Consider the following 19,793-nt stretch of genomic DNA (forward strand, 5'->3'; position numbering starts at 1 on the left):
AAGAACATTGAAGGGAAAGGACAGATACTAACCACAGCAAATTAGTCAGCTTTACGACACAGGCCCCATAGCGCTTACTGGAACAATACAGTATGAGAAGGCAAATATTTCACCCGCTATCTGCACGTGAAACACGAAACGTGTTAAGCTTGACTATAGAGGGATGTAAAGCGAAAACAAGCCCTGACTGACAGTGCAGGATTATGGCCGTTTCCAGAGCATCCTGAACAGCGTAACTAAAAGACTTGTTTTAGATAAAGAAAAACAAAGGTGAGATGGTCAGCTTGAGTGATACAGATTACACACAGACTCACCACTCTCATAAAAAGCTACATGATCCACAGGGGGGAAACATTCTCGCTGGCCTAAGATCAGTTCATCTATGTTTTGAGCTGGCCATCCCCCTACAGTTCACACAGACACTGCCACGTGCTAAAACTGTCTTTGCTACACAGCTGTGTGGCCCCAATACTGGAAATAGATTCCTGCTACCAGGCCATGAGTCATAGGTGCAAAATGGAGGCAACTGTTGATGCAGAAAAATGTCCGCCGTTTCGTAAAGCAAAGTGACTCAGAAATGATATACCTTAACCTATTCAATTGTCTATGTACTCACTACAACCTTTAAACAGTAACATGCTTGATTTTAAAGGAAAATGAAGAAAACAAACACAGAATGTCATTTTTATCCGTTTATTGTATGATATAAAACTAGAAAAGTAAGACTGTTTCAAATTCATAGACACATGTCCATATTTCATATATATTCTACAGTCCACACCTTGATGCAAATACAGTGATCATCAGTTGATGGGTTATTTTTCTCAAAATGAATGTGTCTGTAATATTGCATAGAAAAAGGCACAGCTCAAAGGCCTGAAGATACAGCCTTTCTTAACGAGCAGAAAAAGGGTTTAGACCCTCCACCACATTTTGTCTCTCTATTTCTCTCTCTCTCTCTCTCTCTCTCTCTCTCACACACACACACACACACACACACACACACACACACACACACACACACACACACACGAATAATCCCAGTGGTCACTATCCTGAAACCACTTTAAACTTCCCCGAATGTATGGCCTGAACCATGGGACAGTGAGATACCGTTAAAAAACAACAACCAATACCATCAGAAATCATGCTGCCTTTCTTCTTTACATTTGGCATTGAGGGTTATCTAAAAGATTTTCCCAGATATAGGCTTTGGAAGATTGAAAGTCTGAAGTTTGTAGAGAATAAAGTATTGCTTCACAAACCTTTCCCTTGCACGCAATCTGAAATACATAAAACATTAAATACTTATAATTAAATAGCGACAGGGAGTGTTTGACTAGATGACTAGCACAAACACCACACCAAATTATAATACAAGAAACTAAACAGACAAAAATAATGCATTATTAAAACAAGATGAAAAAAAAAAAATGGCTTCCACCCCAATTAATAAGCAGTGATACATTCCCATAAGCATAATACATTCCTATCTCATATTCTGTACAAATTACAATCTGGATGTTAGCATAAAATAAAAAATAAATATATTTACACAGGAAACAAAAAAATAAATAACTTAAAACAAACACTCCAAATCTAAAAATCCTATAAGAAATTGTAATCAGTTTTGATTCCATAGTTTTGTCCGCTCTGCTCTCATTCACTCATGCTTTTTAATTCTCAGACAATCTCTCTCTTGAACTCTGGGTAAGAAATCCAAATCGTCACCTCTAGCTTAGGTCTCTGTGACAGGAAGTTCAAATCTCAGATTATTAATGGTCACACTTATTTGTTGAATAATATACTTATTAAAAATACACATTTGACAAGTTTTCTTCCCTCACTGACATTGCACTTTCCAGGAAGGCATATAATGCACAGTTTTTGTCGGTATGTAAATCTATCATTATTAATGATAGCTTGTTTAGTGCGACAAACAGCAATGTGAAACTTATACAGGCGATATGATAAATGGTCCCTTTCCTTTTATGTCAGATGCACATAAAATAATCCTTCCAACCAATCTGATTTCAGCGATTTAAAGCAAGTGTTTTTAGCAAATATACTGTGCTGTCTTTTGCACATACATGCATAATACTCTCCCGCCAAACTTGTGCATACTTAAACTCCCCCAAATAAACTCCACTTAAATGTAATGTGACCATTCCTACTGGCCAAACAACACTAAAACCCAGCAGGGCAACAGAGAGAGAGAGAGAGTCTGACTGGAACATGAACAGATACCATTAAAAAAAAAAAAAAAAAAAAAAAAAAATAAATCAAACAAACAATGGTATAAATAAGATAAAATAAGACCAAACCATACACAAATCATCTGACATCTGTACAATTATGAGCTATAATCCTGCATGCATTAGTATGTTAACAGAAATGTACCGTTGTACTGGTGAGAGATGTATATGAAGGAAATGTTTGGCAAAAAGATTATGAAGATGGAAATAGTTGAAAATGAACTGAATAGCAACCATAAACTTACATGTGCGGTACAGTTTTTTCCCCATTTTGCACGAAGAGACATGCATTGACCCTCTTGCTGTGCATTAGTGTAGCATTAAAACTGAACCAGCCACTGAGTCTGAGTGATGATATAAAGCCAAACCAAAGGCCAAAATAGGGAAGTTACGGCAATGCCTTGACTCAGATAAAAAGGAAATGCCTGAGAGAAGTTGACAGTTTGCTTATTACTGATCAGAAGGCATTGATTGCATCCATTATTTGTAGCATAAAGGGGTTTAGCGTTTAGCGTTGGCTAATCAAAGAAATGTATCTGTAAAACAATACATTGCCAGCTGAGACGTAAACACATGGAATCTGAGCCGTTATGGCAGATCACAAGAAATTTGGTTGGTTGACTGTAAATATCTGACCACTACACACATCCATGAATAAATAATACCCGGTAAAGCATGTTCCATAAATGAGTACATTTCATAAATGCATATGTTTCACTGAAGGAGGTTTAAAGGGGTAGTTCACTTAAAATGAAAATCTTATCATCATTTACTCAACTTCACTTCACTTCAAACGTGCACTACTTTGTTTATTCTGTGAAACATAAAAAGATATTTTAAAGAAAAGTCAGTGGGGTGCAAATCAACATTGGATCCCATCGATATTCATTATAAGGACAACAAATATTTTTTTAAATATGTTCCACAGAAGAAAAAATCTCATACACGTTTGAAAGGACATGAGGGTGAGTACATGGTGAACTATCCCTTAATGAACATTAAAATGGAAACAGACCCAAAAAAATATATGAAAATATGACCACATATTAACAGACTATTTTGAATATTACTAAAAAGCAATAAAACAGCTCTGGATAGAAAAACATACAAACAAAATGACCAAGTTCCTCTTTTAAAATCTTTGTGCTTTGTGAAAATGAAAGAAAAATATGAAAATAGGGCTGCCGTTGCACATTCTTGCACCTGTATGCTGAGAAGGGGAAAGAAAGATGCTACTTCTCTGATAATCCATCTTGTTCGATTAGAAATTATGAGAAAAATGAGACGAGACAAACAAACAGTAATTTACCAAGTGGTCATAAATGAAGGCACTCGGATCTGCCAGAGGCCAAAGTGTGTTCCATAAAATTTCTTCATGTTCATTTTTGGGACAGGCAAGCACAGTGCATGCACAGTGTTGAGAAGTAGTACTGGGAAACATCACCATTAAAATGGACAATTTCCTTTGTCTTTAAAAACAAAACGAACACAAAACTGTACAAAAAAAAAAAAAAAAAAAACTCCAAACACTTACAAAGTGATTCTTTAGTTTCTTTCTCAGTTTCTATTTAAAAACTCTTTGATTGGTTTTGCATTTTCTTCCCCAGTTCCCTTCCAAACCTGGTCATGATCCTACAAGCACCTCCATAATATGGTCCAGTTCAGTGAGGTCCATTTTGAAAGGTTGGTTTGAGCTGACAGCAGGAGCGGAACCGCTGTAGGGCGAAAGAGTCTTGAGGAGCTCGTCCGCCGTCACCATGGGCGCCAGTTTCGATGGAGCCGCACCTGAGGATGAAGTGCAGGGGTCGAAGTCGTACATGGAGGTGTCAATGTCTGCAAAGAGAATGTCGTCCAGGGCAAGGTCTGTCAGAAAGCCCGAGGACGAGGCGGAAGGTGAGGTGCTCATGTCCAGGCTGTTAGGAGGAAGAGTCTCTGGTGCGTTGGGGGCCGCTGAGCTTTCCTCGGGCAGCGGGACCAGCCCTCCAAGCTTTGGGCTGCAAGGCTTACTGCAGTCTTTGGAGTCCGAGGCCCCAGAGTTTAAGCTGGGGGGAAACAGCGGCATTTGGAGGGTCAATGTAAGGGACGAGAGGGAGGTAGCACCGGGCACAGATGTAGCTGTAGGTAAGGGTGAAGGACAGAGCTCCTCAATCTCATCCAGGGCAGAAGAAAAACTGTCTCTGGTCACAGGTGAAGGGAGTCTGGGCAAGGTTGGTGGAGGAGGAGGAGGAGGAGGAGGAGGAGGAGCAAGCGGAGAGGGCGATGTGCAAAGCGTGACACTGTCCTCCTCTAAAAGCGAAGCTGGGGTAAGACAGGCCTCCAGAGGTGCTTGGTTTGACAGCCCTGACGAAGGCGATGTAAGGACTGGAGCGGAAAGTGCTGGGGACTGGGACAGTGGCGGTGCCACCATGGACAACACGCCGAAGGCAGGCTGTGCCTCACGGAAACCCTCGTCCACAGGGTCGTCGGGTGGAGGGGAAGGAGGAAAGAAGAGTGGCCGCAGGTTGCCCTCCTGTTTCAGCTCGTCCTGGATGCGCCTCAGCATGTTGTTGATGAGCACGCGCTTTTCCAAGCTGGGCTCGGTGAGCGCCCGGTGGTTGTACAGCTTCATCAGAGACATGTTGAAGATGGTCTGCCTCTGCAGTGTGTAGGAGACCTTTGAGAGCCCGTCGGCCATCGGTCCAGGCCCTGCCGCCAACGCTTTGCCTTCCAGCCCCTCTTCATCCTCATCTAGTTTCCGCTTTGCCCCTTTACCCAACATATATCTGCTAAGAGTAAAGAGAGAGAGAGGGAGAGAGAGAGAGATAGAGTGTGTTAGCCACATAACCACTCATTACGTTCATGACTCATTGCTGTTTACCTCTCTTACGACTCGACACTGGTTCCATATAAATCTCTTGATCTACAGAAAAATATCTAATGGCAAAAAGGTCAAACATAAACATTTCAAGAAACCGAGATGTTAAAGGTGTAAGTGTATAATTCTATGTTAAAATACTTTCTCCATGCTAGTTGAACATGTAGAGCAGAGGCACGGGAAGTAGGGCTGCTGGGGGTGCTGTGCTGTCATATTTACCAGTGGGAAACTCTGAATTCTGGATGATACATTACTAGTTTTCAAGTAGTGATGTTAGAAGGGGCGTGTTGATTTGAAACACTGATCTACTATAATATATTATAGACAATATATATTTTTATAGAGATCAGTGAGAGAAAAGCAAGTCAAATCCAAAACTTTCACCATTTGCTTTAAGTAACAAAAACATTGATACAATTTATAAAATAAGAGATAAAAAAATCCTCATTGTGAATTCAGATGTAGCTATTTGGGTTTACTGTTCACAATATAATTATTTAGTTTTTTTCAGGCTACTTCCCTGTTATGTTTCCTACATGAATATGTGACATGGCGTAAAAACAAACTCCTGAATTTGAGGTATGAGTTTACCAGGTGCACTTGAAGGGTATAAAAGTATAAACACTGCGAAACTATCAAAACATTGGTGTTTGTTTGAGAATTCCAACCAGTTTAACATAGCAACACTGGCTTAACCAATGGTGTGAGTTCGGGGGCAAGGCTGTCTTTTTGTCTGACCAATGGCAGGAAGGGGGAGTGTTTGGGAAACCTGTTTGATTATTTTTGCTATTCTGTTGGGTGCTGCTAGTTCACAGAAGCTGCACTTTTTTGGCTTTTCTTTCTTTTTTTGAAAGCATAGTGAGGAAAGGCACAGGAAAGTACAAGCAGAGTAAGAGGGAATAGGAATGGGATATCTCTTGAACCTGGGTCAACATCTTGATAATTCACAAAAACACCAACTTTTTGTTTAGAGATAATCAAAAAACACTTTCGATAAAGGTAATGTAGTGTTTTTAACTACAATATGTACATATTTTTAATAATATAGCCAATAGATGAATAACAAAAAAACAAGAAATTGTTTTGATTAACAGATTCGTGGCTTGAAGCTTGGTTGCTATGACATTGGCTTGCAAGCTGTTGTCATATTAGCATTCGGTGATGTTGCAGAGAGTTGAGAGAGGTGAGAGTCAGTACAGTCTCTGTGCATCCATCGCAGAAAGCCCATAATGCGTCACGTTACAACTGTGCCAAACAGATAAGGGGTACATACTCCGATGTACACACAGTGTTTAGCAATCACAGCATCTCCAATAGGACATTAGCAACAACAACCACTAAACACAAGAATTCTAACTTTTAGGGGAAAGATGTGGTGCTAGAAATAAATGTAAGCCATGAGTTGCTACCGAAGGAGCGTTTACAGGAATACAGTTCTGACTACTCCTTCCTGAGCCGTGCTGCAAATGTGTGTCAGACTTTCAGTAAGTACTCACGGTAAGAATGTGTCAGACGAGTGCAAAGCCCTGATCACTCCCTGCTTAAATACATGCTGGCTGCAGGAAGACAAGATCCAGCTGAGTGTTTGGTGGAAAAGGGGGACAGAGAGAAGGAGCGAGTGTGTGACCTACGCTGAGCTTTGAATTTAGGCAGTAGTGTTCTCAGATGCAGTAGCTCTAGGTTCATGATACGAGAGATTTAAAACAGATCACATGAGCCTCCGTAATATTACAGTGCACTGATTCACCATTGCTCTGCTTAAGGAGAGACTAGGGGAAAAAGGGTCTGGGGGTTGGGGGTGTGGAGACACAGATGGTCCAAACAACTTAACGTTGTACACTGGAACGTTTCACCATGCTTACAACTTGACGTGACTCACATGTGTGTGGGAGCTCTTTTAGAAAAACACCCTTTAATGAAAGGTTTTTGTCATGTGTAGAATAAGTCATTTAAAACTTAATTTACTCATTTGGTAGCCGTTGTTATCCAAAGCGATTTTCACTGTATTCAAATTATACCGTACATTTGATCAGTATGCGTGTTCCCTGGGAACTGAACCCGTGACCTTGACATTTGGAGCACCATGCTCTTCTAGTTGAGCTACATTAATTGTGCTGCATGTTATAATTATTTTTTGACTGTATAAAGCACAAATGTTTGCAGAGATTTAGAAAACATGCTAAGTCCACATCCTTGTTTCTCCGAAAAACAATGCTACAGCCAGATATTCTACTTTGAAATGTGCATTCCATGTCGGAATGTCTGTTTTTGTTTTGGTCTCTGTGTGATCCCGCCCACTGCTAATTTACCCAATAGTATTTCGACACTGGGTAGCCATTTGGCAGAAAACACAGCGTATTGTAGCCACGGAAGCCAGCAAACAAACTAGGTCAGAGATGGTAGATTTTAGCCAACCTAAAAGCCTTGGCATCCATCTAAAAAGCTCTATGTCCAAGGCATAAAAAAGGCGGATAAATTAAGGTTGCCCTGTCCCAAATGGCAACCTTTGGTCTAACACTTACGGTCTTCCTACGAGTCCGCACTTTTGTGACGTAACGGCACTTTGACTGTCGGGAAGAAGTCTGCTGCGGAGCTCGCATCAGTGCGGGGTCGGCAAAAGTGTGCATCGAGGGCGCATATCGACCGCAAAGGGGGTGCTTGCAAGCGCCCTTCTGAAACCTAAATTGACAAATGGGACACCCTACGGTCTCATGGACTTAACTAACACGTGGACGCAGCAGCCATTGTAAGCCCACAAAACCTAAAGTGCATATGAAGTGTGCCATTTGGGACAGAGCCTAACTTACAGTGTAAGGCTTGTCGACTGCATTGTCAATTGCACTCGTTCCTGTTGCGTGCCCTCAATCTGGCAACCAGCTTGAGCATGGAGTCTGAGGAGGAGGAGGCAGGAGAAACAACCCTCTCCAATATTTTGAATTTGGATTGCAGTACCCATTTCAACCACTAGCTGTCAATATTACATACTGCACCTTTCATAGATTTCATTCATTCTTTGAGACTCTGTATGTTTAAAATAGCATTTGCCACCCCATTTTAATTCTTTCTTTACTGCAACATACACTACCGTTCAAAAGTTTGGGGTCGGCAAGAATATTTTTAATTATTACACGACTCTTGTGGAATACTTGATTCTGATTGGTTAATAGCGCCATCCAGCGGTATGTTATTCCCAGATAACAACCGCTTAAAACAGATAACGCAGGCTCATCCGGGTTACTGAAGTCAGCAATGCTATACGCCTGCTAGGAACGGTTTTTCTTTGTGGAAGTTTTGCATTTGGTGAGCTAATAAAACATTAAAACTCAGTCGAATCAATATTTTGTGTAGTTATTTAATTATGCCATCCAGTATCGTGCACTCGCTCTCTCCTATTTCATACAAACGAAGCTGTTGCCATTTTGTGACATCATCCCTTACTTATTTCACGTTTGAAAGAAAGACTCCTATGCTCACCAGGCTTTTATTTAGTCAAAAATATAGTAAAAGTAGTAATATTGTGAAATATTATTGCAATTTAAAATAACTGATTTGTATTTTAATATATTTTAAAATGTAATTTATTCCTGTGATGGAAAAGCTGAATATTCAGCAGCTATTACTCTAGTGTCTCATGATCTTTCAGAAATCATTCTAATATAATATAATATAATATAATATAATATAATATAATATAATATAATATAATATAATATAATATAATATAATATAATATAATATAATATAATATAATATAATATAATAGAATAATTTGGTGCTTTGAATAATAGAAAGTTCAAAAGAACAGCATTTACTGTTATCACTTTTGATCAATTAAATGCAAAAAAAAAAAAAAAAAAAAATTCTTTCATTAAAAAAAAAGAGAGAATTCTTACTGACCCCATAGTGTATGTTCCACTGAAATAGGAATTCCTTCAAGGAAAAAAAGAAGGATGGCACTTGACTAAGTTAGCAAACCACATGAGGCAATCCGTCTAAAATAAAACAGCTACTGATATGATTAAAGTCTTCACCTCATGTGTGCAAAGGATTTTAAACATTTGCCTAAAACTACAATTAACTTATTGTGTGTGTCTGTACCTAAAGACAGTACAACCATTAAATATGGTCTAACCTGACTGTGGGCAGTAAGAGGAATTGGTGATGTCAGCAAAAAAAGAAAGTAGTTTCAGAAGCAAAGCAAGTTATTACATTTTCATAAACGATTATTAAGACCAATAATTTTTTCCTTTGGAGTAAAAAGTGCCAATGAATCACTCACAAAAAGACCACGAACATGTATTAAGTAAAAAGAGTGCGCCAAATCGACTTTAAGGTCAGAATGAGGGTTATTTATCGAGTAAAACATGAGTCATTTAAAACAATAGATCAGTCTTCTCTCTATCCCACAAGGAAAGCACAGAGATGGCAGCAAGGAGTGAGTGAGTGAGAGAGACAGAAAGAGAAGGAAGCCCGTTCCTGAGGCCTCCCCTCATTAGCATAAAGTGAAGCCCGGTAGCAGTAGGCAGCATTGCAGTGGGCTTGAACCTAATACAGGCTGACAGCCTCACGCACCCTAGCCCTGCCTTCACACACACACACACACACACACACACACACACACACACACACACACACACACACACACACACACACACACACACACACACACACACACACACACACACACACACACACACACACACACACACACACACACACACACACACACACACACACACACACACACACACACACACACACACACACACACACACACACACACACACACACACACACACACACACACACACACACTGCGCAGGCGCAGATCTGTCAGGCAGCTCCACTCACTCAGGAAGTGCAAGTGGCTGGGCCTGTTGCCTTGCTGCCTGTTACCATGACAAACACAGTCAGCTGGGAATCCACCCAAAGACTTGACAAAGAGAGTGAGAGAAAGAGAGAGAGAGTTAGGGGGAGAAGAGGGGCTGAGTAAAGTTAAAGAAAGAAATGTTTCTCTTCCTTGACTTCCCTGCTTCTGAGGAGATGAATCTAAAACAGTATACGACTAGCTGGAGAGAAAACGGGTTACGTCTGATGGATGTACATTCCAGAGCATGCTGTTTACATGCAGAGCACGCAAATAATTCATGAGATGTAGGGTTTATGAACAAGTAACCAAGATGTACAGTCATATGCAATTTGGTTCAGTAACATTTAGGGGGAATTTTTCAATTTAAAAGATCTTTAGAGAGATATTTAAAACAGTAAGCCATGAGATAAAATAAGTCTGAAATGGGGAAGAATAACCCCAAAAAAGAAATAAATAAAATAGTGACAGATACGAACACAAATTAGTCATTTAGTTAAACTTCTAAACACCTCCTCTGCTACAGTAAAGGATCAGCTATTAAAAATAAAATTGTAACGTGACGTCTATAACGATCGTTCAGACTGAAAGACTATTTTTGCAGTAGGAAAAACAATTTCAGGCTATTTTTGAGAGGTTTTTTGGTGGATGAGTAAAAGATAAAGGGTATAAGAATGACTCAAGTGATAAAAATAGCATCTTACACTATGCAGCTAAAAAGTCACTACAAATTTATGTTTAGATCTAGGAGTGATTCGGAGAGGCAGACACAAACATGACAGTCAAAATGGTCAAAAATCAGTACCACAGAAGTATTTAGTCATTCACTTTGGATATAAACTTACCCAGACTGGCCCCAGAACTGTATGCCATTGTCTGAAGCTTTCAAGAAAGTCTCAAGCAAATAAAGTTTCCCACAGTAATCCACACAGAGGAATGCCACGGCAGCTGAACGCGTCCTTGTGACTCACGCTGAGGAGTGGATACGACTGTCTGCAAAGCTCAAATGCCACTGCCGCCCCACCCAACGCATTCCTTCTGGTTTTGCCTCTGTCTGCTTCTGCTTCATCCATCCTTTTACTTTCATCTTCAGTGTGAAAAGTCAAAGTGTGTATCATTCTGCTCCCTAGTTCAGAAGTACACTGGCTAGGGAGTTTCTAGGCCTGTTCTGTTCCATTGTCAAAATCACTTCAGTGCACTGAAACATTCGCTCCCTAGAAATTTCCAGAATTCGTTGTAAAAGCCAGTACCGATTGGCTGCTCACTATATTCACAAGCAAAAGTACCAATATACAAAAACAAAAGCTTATTTTCTGTCTTTAAAAGAGAGTTGGTTTGTAATTTATAAAAAAATCTTTTATCGCTAACGTGCATGAAAAAATAAATAAATCAAGCTTCTTTGAAGTATTATTCAGGAATTAAAAAGATTGAAAAGATTGTTTTCAGTAAAACTGCCTTGAAACAATATGTATTGTGAAAAGCGCTATACAAATAAATTAACTGAATTGAATTTTATGTTCATTTATAATTTTTCTTGTACTGAGGTGCTAACATTTATTACAGTATAAACAATCATATATATATATATATATGCCATTATGTACTTTTTTTATATAAAAAATGTCAGTCTGACAATGGAAACATCAGTGTCTCGATGTTTAGAGGCTAAAAGGCCCTTGCTAGAGCCCAATTTTGTGTTCAGTATATAGTGATTCACATCGCAGGGAACTAAGAAGTATAATGAGACACAACCAAAGAGATAGACAATATAAGTGAGAAGACCTTCACCACTACTGTTGCTTCTCGGTTCTCTTGGTTCTTTTACTTCATGTGATGGTCAGTGTCCTTTACCAGATTAACTGGGCAACCTGTACTTTGGCTCCTGACCTGGATATACTAACCACAGGAAGACAACTTGAGGAGCCAAAAAGAATGAGGAAAAAGGAGAATATTGAGTTCTCCGCAGTAAGAAGCGCAGGGGGAGCACACCGTGTTCCCTCACGCAAAGAGACATTCATAAACAGACAACCTGTCCCTTTACTCCCTAACACGTGTCCTAACCAGACGCGATGCGATAAGATTCCAGCGACAAATAAATTGTCTGTCCACGCGACGCGACTGCGAGATGCGTCAAAATCAATCAAAACCCACAGCCAATCAGAACAGCGTGTGGGTGGAGTTTCGCGGCAAGTGCACAGTACCAGTAAGTGCGTTTCTGAAACACAGCAACAGAAAACGGTGGAATTAGTGTAAAAATTAAGGCATAGGCCTTTCCGGAGGAGAGCTCTGATTGAGCTGTCAGAGCAGAGCTTGGAAATATGTCAGGGCTGCTAGGCAGGCTGTACGTTCTGTTCCAGTCCTACACATAGCACATACGGCACATGAGGGACCGGGTGTGACGCCGGAGCTTCGGCACTGGGTGTACTGGTGGAGGCAGAGTGAGAGAATGCGGCAGAAAGGATGGTGTGAGCAGGCGAACAAGTGCAGCGGAAAGGATGGAGCACAGAGCACAGAGTTTTCAGTGATATTATGATCCTGTAACAGGATCTGCACGTTTCCATGCCTGTGCTTCAGAGCTCCCCTCCCCCTTCACCTCCACAGAGTGCTATTTCAGATCCGGAGGGTACTGATTCCCACAAACACACACTCACGCTGTCTCTAGCTCTCAAACACCTGCAGATATAAATGCACAAACATAGACAAAGTCGAATGCATGCTGAGAAATACTGAGATTCACTAATGGCAAATGAGTGCATCAGATGAAAAGAACATATACAGACGTTAATAATTTGCACACACATAAAGGACAACACCAGTCATGAAGCGTGAAAGAGTGATCTGGATGATGCTACTGGATGATGCTATTTTTTCCCACAGGAATTTAAGAGTCAAAAGTCATGAACCAAACCAACCAGCTACGAGGTGGATCACAACAAACATTGACTAAAGCAAAAAAAGTATTTGAAAATGATATAAAAAGACAAAAGTAAAAAATTAAACTAATGAATGACAACTGAATGAAAAATGATTTAAAAGTGAATTGTTTTAAATATGTTGATTATACATATAGAAGCAAACAACATATTTTACATTTACTGGAAAACATGCATACACATATTTAAGAATTAAGAGACACTGACTCGATTATGTCATTCGCAGTGCATCATGGGGGTGGGCGGGCACTAAAAAGTTGTTTTGGCATGATTTGCTTGTTTCCATCCTCTTTTTTTGCAGAATCATGTGGTTTTCAACAAGAATTCCTCTGTTGAACAATTATTTAAAAAAGACTTGAAATAATGAACCGATCGCTTCAACAAAAGCATATACCATCGATTAACAACCTACTGTATAGCTCGCAGTAGGTCAGTCTTTGAAGGTTTATAAGTTATCATTAAAAATGTAATCATCTATGGAGAAAATGTATATATGTTAGCACAGCCGTTAACTATCATATGCAATTGTTAGTCAGTTGCACTTAATTAAGGGGAGGGGCATTCATATTCAAGAGATCTCATTAGATGTAAAAAAAAAATGTGTTCAGGATGAATCATCAATACTTTTAGTAAATTTTCCTAGAATAGAAAGACAGTAAAATTGAAATAAAAGTGATTTTTTTTTAACAATTAGGAGATAACATATAGATTAGCCTCAAAGTTAACATTAACTAACAGGCACAAAACTAATTTTGCTTTAATGACAGATGATAAGAGAGGGGAGAGACAGAGAAACACTCAATTCTACAGAAACATTTCAGGTACATATTTCACCATCCTCTCCACACCATCCTGGGATCTGTACTTAGTGTAATTTGTTGCAGTGCAAAGATGGAGTGTAATTTAAACTCCTAAACAAGATCCAATGACATTGAACAAACAAGCAAATAAGTGAGAAAGACTAAGAAAAAATGGGGGAGGAAGGCAAGATAGACAGAGAGAAGGCAGTGAGAGAAAGGAGAGAGAGGGATGTGTGAGACAGTAAACATAGAGCGATTGAGACAGACAGATGGAGAAGGCCCAGACGCCACATTCTCACACAGCACCGAGCGAAAGCTGCAGGGGTCAGACAACCGTCTGACATCTTAAAAACTTACAAAATAACATGTCTGTAAAACTGTCGCATGCTGGATCTGTACTGTACCTCACTCGTGCCTGCTTCACGATCTTTACTGCACAGCAAAGGCTTACAATACTAAAGACAGTCAAACAAGTGGACAGATAGGCTATGTATCTGTTGCTGTACTGCTTTTTAATACAATATACATCAATAAACAGACAAATAAGCTGTGTGAGCATATCATTTCTTCACTTTTCAGAGTTTCAAGAGTGAAGATGAATACTCATTCTGCAACTGATGCTCTTCAAATTAGCAGATAAGATGTCTGTAAGATGTCACAGCATTTTTGGGCCATTGTGAGTCATAACTAGTAACGCTATGTAAAGACAGTTACTATGACTGATATAATACTGATACATTATATACAGTATATATATATATATATATATATATCTTTAAATGTTTTTGAAAGAACTGATCAAAAAGAATCGTTTATTTTAATACAGTATCAAAAATACAGTAAAAATGTACAATATTGTAAAAATATTATTAAAATTTAAAACAACTGTTTTCTATTTTAATCTATTTTAAAACAGAATTTATTCCTGTGATGGCAAAGCAGAATTATTTTAGCAGCCATTTCTCCAGTCTTTAGTGTCACGTGATCCTTCACAAATCATTATAATATGCTGATTTGCTGCTCAATAAACATTTCTTATTATTATCAATGTTCAAAACAGTTTTTGCTGCTTAATATTTTTGTGGAAACGGTGATACATTTTTTTTCAGGATTCTTTAATGAATAGAAAGTTCAAAAGAGCGACATTTATTTGAAACAGAAATCTTTTGTAACATCATAAATGTCTCTGCTGTCACTTTTGATCAATTGAACGCATTCCCCTCTATCTTCATTGTGTATATAATCATAAACGAAAAAGGCTGAATTTAAACAAACAGTCACTAGCCAATGCAAATGATCTCATAATGGCCAACTATCACCCAACAAGTAGGCTAATAGATATTGATCTATCAATCAGCATAAAAGAGCAACTTTACGAAACTCATAAATGAAGTATGGAGAGGGTGACACACTTAGAGCAGGCAGAGCTGTGGGTCTGTGAGCAGCAAAGAGGCGGCACACACTCTGAGAAGCTTCTTTACGTCATCAAGAGTAACAAGACAACCCACATTACTGATTTCCACAGGCACTGACTGTTGCAAAGCACTGTATCATGCACTCATTTACATACTTTTTACATTAAATTGGAGATACATTACAGAAGGATTTATGAAATACTCAGTAGTTTGGCACTAAAATTATTCCCTAAAAAAAACACAGTTTTTGGAGTAACCTACCTAACCTGTGTTGTGATATGTACTAAACAAAAAAAAAGTGTGCAATATACAGGAGGAAAGATAAAAGCTTCCTTTAAACTTCTCCTAAATGTCAGACTCCTGTTAAAAAAAACAGCTAAACAGTAGCATAGAGAGGAACGCAATTCAAACCGGTTTGACCAGAGGGGCAGAAGTCTTACAGCACTATGTGAAGGTGTAAGATACGTGCACACGCACACCATTTAAACGAAAATAAAACTCAAGCAGCAGCAGGTGACATGAAATGAAACTAATAAACAGTAATAATTTGTCTTTCTTCTTTTCACTAGTCCTTCTCTTTTGACTAAGCAGAGTCATATCTCATTTTAAGAGACTAGATTGTGAGACAAGCTATTTTATTTGCAACTGAAATAGCAATATAGTGTAACTGAAACTTATCTTTAAAATACAAATATCATCTCTGGAACAATATCCAATTCGCAAGACTAAGTCTAATTTTACAGCGTAAACCTTATAGGAAAAACATGAGTGGCCCATCAATATATAATGGTACAGAATAATTTTGTCCACTCGCACAACACTATAAAAGTAAAAAAGGTGAATTCTATGGACCTTGAATGTGACATTTACGATTAATTGAGGGACAAAACCTCGTTTTACTTCTGTGACTGTGTTGCAGGAAGGAAGTTCACATTTCAAGATGACACGGAGAGTACAACATGTAAATGTCACAGAGTCAGGTTTTTTTTGTTTCAAGGAAATAAGACAGCAATATGATGAGCAGACTGACGAAAGCAGGGGTTGTAATCTACTCTGCTTAATGTGAACCGTGCATACACTAGAAAATCCAACTGGACCTTGATCCTCTGAATTTACTGAGTGTGTGCGTGTGTGTGTGCTTGCATGTGAGTTATTCGGACTTTGAATGCCAGTGTGTCTGACAAGGATAGCAACTGCAAAATAACTGCTTCTCTGAGTCGCCACAGTTTCAAAGAGGTCTTAACAATAAAGATAAAGAATAATCAGTTTAAGTTATGAAAACAATGTAGTATTTTTCACTACATTGTGATGAACTTATCACTGCAGGTTGAGACTTAAGATTTTACTTTAAAAATTAAACTTAAGTTTAACCCAGCAGTTTTTTTTTTACACAGTGTGGTTTAAAGCAAATTTTCAAAAACAAAGACGAACAACTTTGCTTACACACTGAGACAAGACACTGTCCTTCAATCCCCATACTGCCATTTTCCAGCATGTGAATTTGTTCCATGACGACCAAATACATCTTCAATCAAATAAAAATCATCTACTGTGTCAAAGCTATTCAATGCCAATTTACCATCTAATCTAAACCAAAGAGCCCATTTACAAGCCATGTCTAATTCAACAGTGAAATGAACATGCATCTTTATAGCCTACACAAATGAGACTTGCCAAAATCATCATAATATTATGTTAATATCTTCACAATAATTTCAGTTAGCCTTCATCTTCATCAGCAGTTAAATTCAAAGTGGTTGAAAAGTGTAATGAACAGGCTGCCACTTTGATTTTTACCTACAAAAAAATAAATAAACTTTAGTTTCCAGTTAACGTTACAGTTACTAAGGTCCAACATTATGTTTTATGTTTAAAAATAAAATAAAATAAATATTCAAACGATTTCAGTGTAAAGTCTCTGTCTGGTGGTTCTGGACCTCTGTCCCATGCTAAACTCTTCAGCCAATTGGATCTGTATCTTTAATATCAGTAAAACAGAGCGTAAGCATAAACATGTAGGAACATCAAGATGTTTAATGGGATTTAACTGACGACTCGGTTCGGCTAACGTTACAGAGCGGTTCTGCCTTGGGTTGCGACATGCCTCTGAACTTTCCGAAGATCGCACCGACCGCCAGACAACAATGCAAGAATACATGTATGACTGTTGCCTCTGCTATGAGCAACATCAGTGACGCCGCAGCGTTTCCAAGCCACTTACATGATCTCAGTTATTTATGAATAAGATGCACGCTTACCTCGTCTACTTCAAGTGGAGGAATAAATTGAAGCATCGGGATGGATCTTTGTTTTATTGTTGACAGTCGGTACCGATAAAACTCTCGCAGCTGATAGGGAAGGTCGGCAGTGAGTTTGTGGAGAGAGAAAAGGACGGGAGACTGTAAGCGAGCCCCGAGTCAGTCACTATGACCGACAATCGCCTCCAAAAGCGAATGACGTCGAGTGAGACTTGTGCTCGACTACACAGAGCCTGGCCTCGGAAAAGTCCAACCCCTACACACGCAAGCACTCCCTCCACGCGTCCACCCACTAACTCTCGGGCTGTGTCTCAAACCCTAGCGTGCTGCCTGCCTAGATGGCGTCACGGACGCATTGAGAGAGCGTGCGTGAGTTGAACTGACGCCGAATCCGTTAGACGAGGCAGGCAGCTCAGTAGGTTTCGAGACACAGCCTTTGTCTCTCATAGCACATAGGCAGCATAAATAAGACAAGTTCTTATAGTCTACATGTGCTTTTTCTTCTGAACCTAGCAGGACTTGAAGCTCTTAAAAAATGATGTAGGTTCTGGTCAGCGAAAGGTGCTTAGTCTGCAGAAAATGCTAATTAAAAACTTCAGGAGGTCAAACTATATGAGTGGTTTTATTTTATTTTCTATGGGCTTTGCGATTTTTTTTTTTTACTCAAACTAAAATGTTTTGCTCAAATTTGTAGCAATTTTCTTCAAATAGCCTAAATATGAAATAAATAAAAGATATATATAGAGAGAACGGTTAATAGGGTGTGATAGTTTACCCAAAAATTCAAATTCTGTCATCATTTACTCACCCTCAAGTTGTTACAAACCTGTATCAATTTCTTTCTTCTGCTGAACACAAAATAAGAGATTTTGAAGAATACGGCAAACAGTTAATGAACCCCGTCCCCACTTAAAATAATTTGGAAGTCCCATCAACTGGTACCCATATTCTTCAAAATATCTTCTTTTGTGTTTGTGTATGAAAGAAATTCATACAGGTTTGGAACAACTTGAGGGTGACTAAATGATGACAGAATTTGAATTTTTGGGCGAACTATCCCTTAAAGCTGTAGCCTATCATCACAAGCTGCAAAGGAAATTATTTGTTTGATCATTTTTACTTTGGTAACAGGGTTGAAGGTTGAGCAAGAGGAATGCAGTCAACACGACAGTTTGTATTAAAATGGAGAACATGAAATGAGATTATTTACTTGTCTTCCCACCATGTTGTGAAGTTCAAATTATGCTTTTTTCACAAGAAATGTTCACACTTTTTTATATATAATTATCAATATAAATGCTTTAATACTATTAAGTCATGAGATACCAAAGTGTACTGTCATGCAAATGGTTAAGGCTGATAAAACAAAATGTTCTTCAGTAGATTTCATGTAATGAAAAATGGTTTCTTTGTGAGGAGAGCAATGTGTGTGCTTGACTCCAGTTGACAACAGCTGTATATAAGACCTTACTGATGATGCTCTTACAGGGTCTCAAGCTATCAAACTGCCACCACATGGCAAGGACAAGCACTGCATGGTTCATTCATACTGTATTCCTGTACACTAGAACACTAGCTGTATATTAACAGTCAAACACAGACAGTTAAATGAAACAATACGATTCAGATTTATAATAAACAGGACAAACAATTGAACAAATTTGTTTCAATCATGCCTTGTTCGCAATAAGCTCAATGTCTATTCTACCAGGAGAGTTACAACATCAAAGAGAGTAAAATATCTGATGCAAAACAAGTCAAATATTCTGTAAATGTTTAAAACTGCCTAAGTGATTGCTTTGCCAGTTATAAGTACATAATTTTAAACTGGAAGATGACATTTGAGATCATAAAAGTGGCACACTTGTTTTAAGCAATGCATCATCCAAGAATAAAATGCTTCACTGTCTGCTCTTATTTTTAGACGTGATCCACTATATTTATGCGGCAATTAAGTATTATTTCCAAAATAAATACGCAATCCAAAATACATAAATAAATTCTCTGAGGGAACCAACATCGTTTGCACAGTTCAGCAATGCAGTGTGATTTATTGCCACCACTGCAATAACACAGGGCACGTATCCATACGGTGTAAACCATTCATGTACCATTGCCAGTGCATTTGGCAATGAGGCATTATGATGGGCACAACACTCACCTATTTTAAGTCTCGCAGCCAGTTTAGGATGTTTCCTGTTCGAATGTAAAAGAAAGCACAAAAGATACTAACTTTATTAAAGAGGAGCTATTATGCCCTTTTACAAAGACTTGACTTTGTTTTTGTCGTTTTCTAAAGTAGGTTTTCACGCTTCAATGTTCAAAAAACACATTATATTTCACATATTTTATATTATTGCAGCACCTCTCTTCCAGTCTGCTCTGTTTAGTTCCTGCCTCTATGAAGCCAC

At 38.7% G+C, this 19,793-nt stretch overlaps 1 protein-coding gene across 2 annotated transcripts; it reads right to left on the reverse strand.

Moving 5' to 3' along the window:
• Positions 1 to 693: 693 nt before the first annotated feature.
• sertad2b (SERTA domain containing 2b) lies at positions 694 to 17,579 on the reverse strand. Of its 2 annotated transcripts, none has more exons than XM_081350408.1 (2): positions 17,383 to 17,579; positions 694 to 5,020 (listed from the first exon to the last, which is right to left on the reverse strand). In XM_081350408.1, the coding sequence occupies exon 2, from the start codon at positions 5,011 to 5,013 to the stop codon at positions 3,880 to 3,882; it is 1,134 nt and encodes a 377-aa protein (XP_081206534.1). In that variant the 5' UTR covers positions 5,014 to 5,020; positions 17,383 to 17,579; the 3' UTR covers positions 694 to 3,879. The 2 variants fall into 2 exon arrangements, with proteins under 2 accessions (XP_081206534.1, XP_081206533.1); XM_081350407.1 differs by having other exon boundaries at positions 694 to 5,017; positions 17,383 to 17,558.
• Between the last annotated feature and the right edge of the window lie 2,214 nt (positions 17,580 to 19,793).

This window comes from Scardinius erythrophthalmus (assembly GCF_964197995.2).
Source record: "Scardinius erythrophthalmus genome assembly, chromosome: 21".
NCBI classification, from domain to species: Eukaryota; Metazoa; Chordata; class Actinopteri; order Cypriniformes; family Leuciscidae; genus Scardinius; species Scardinius erythrophthalmus.

Excerpts from the sequence above, each read along its gene's own strand:
- sertad2b (XM_081350408.1), bottom strand. The coding sequence starts at position 5,013 with ATGTTGGGTAAAGGGGCAAAGCGGAAACTAGATGAGGATGAAGAGGGG.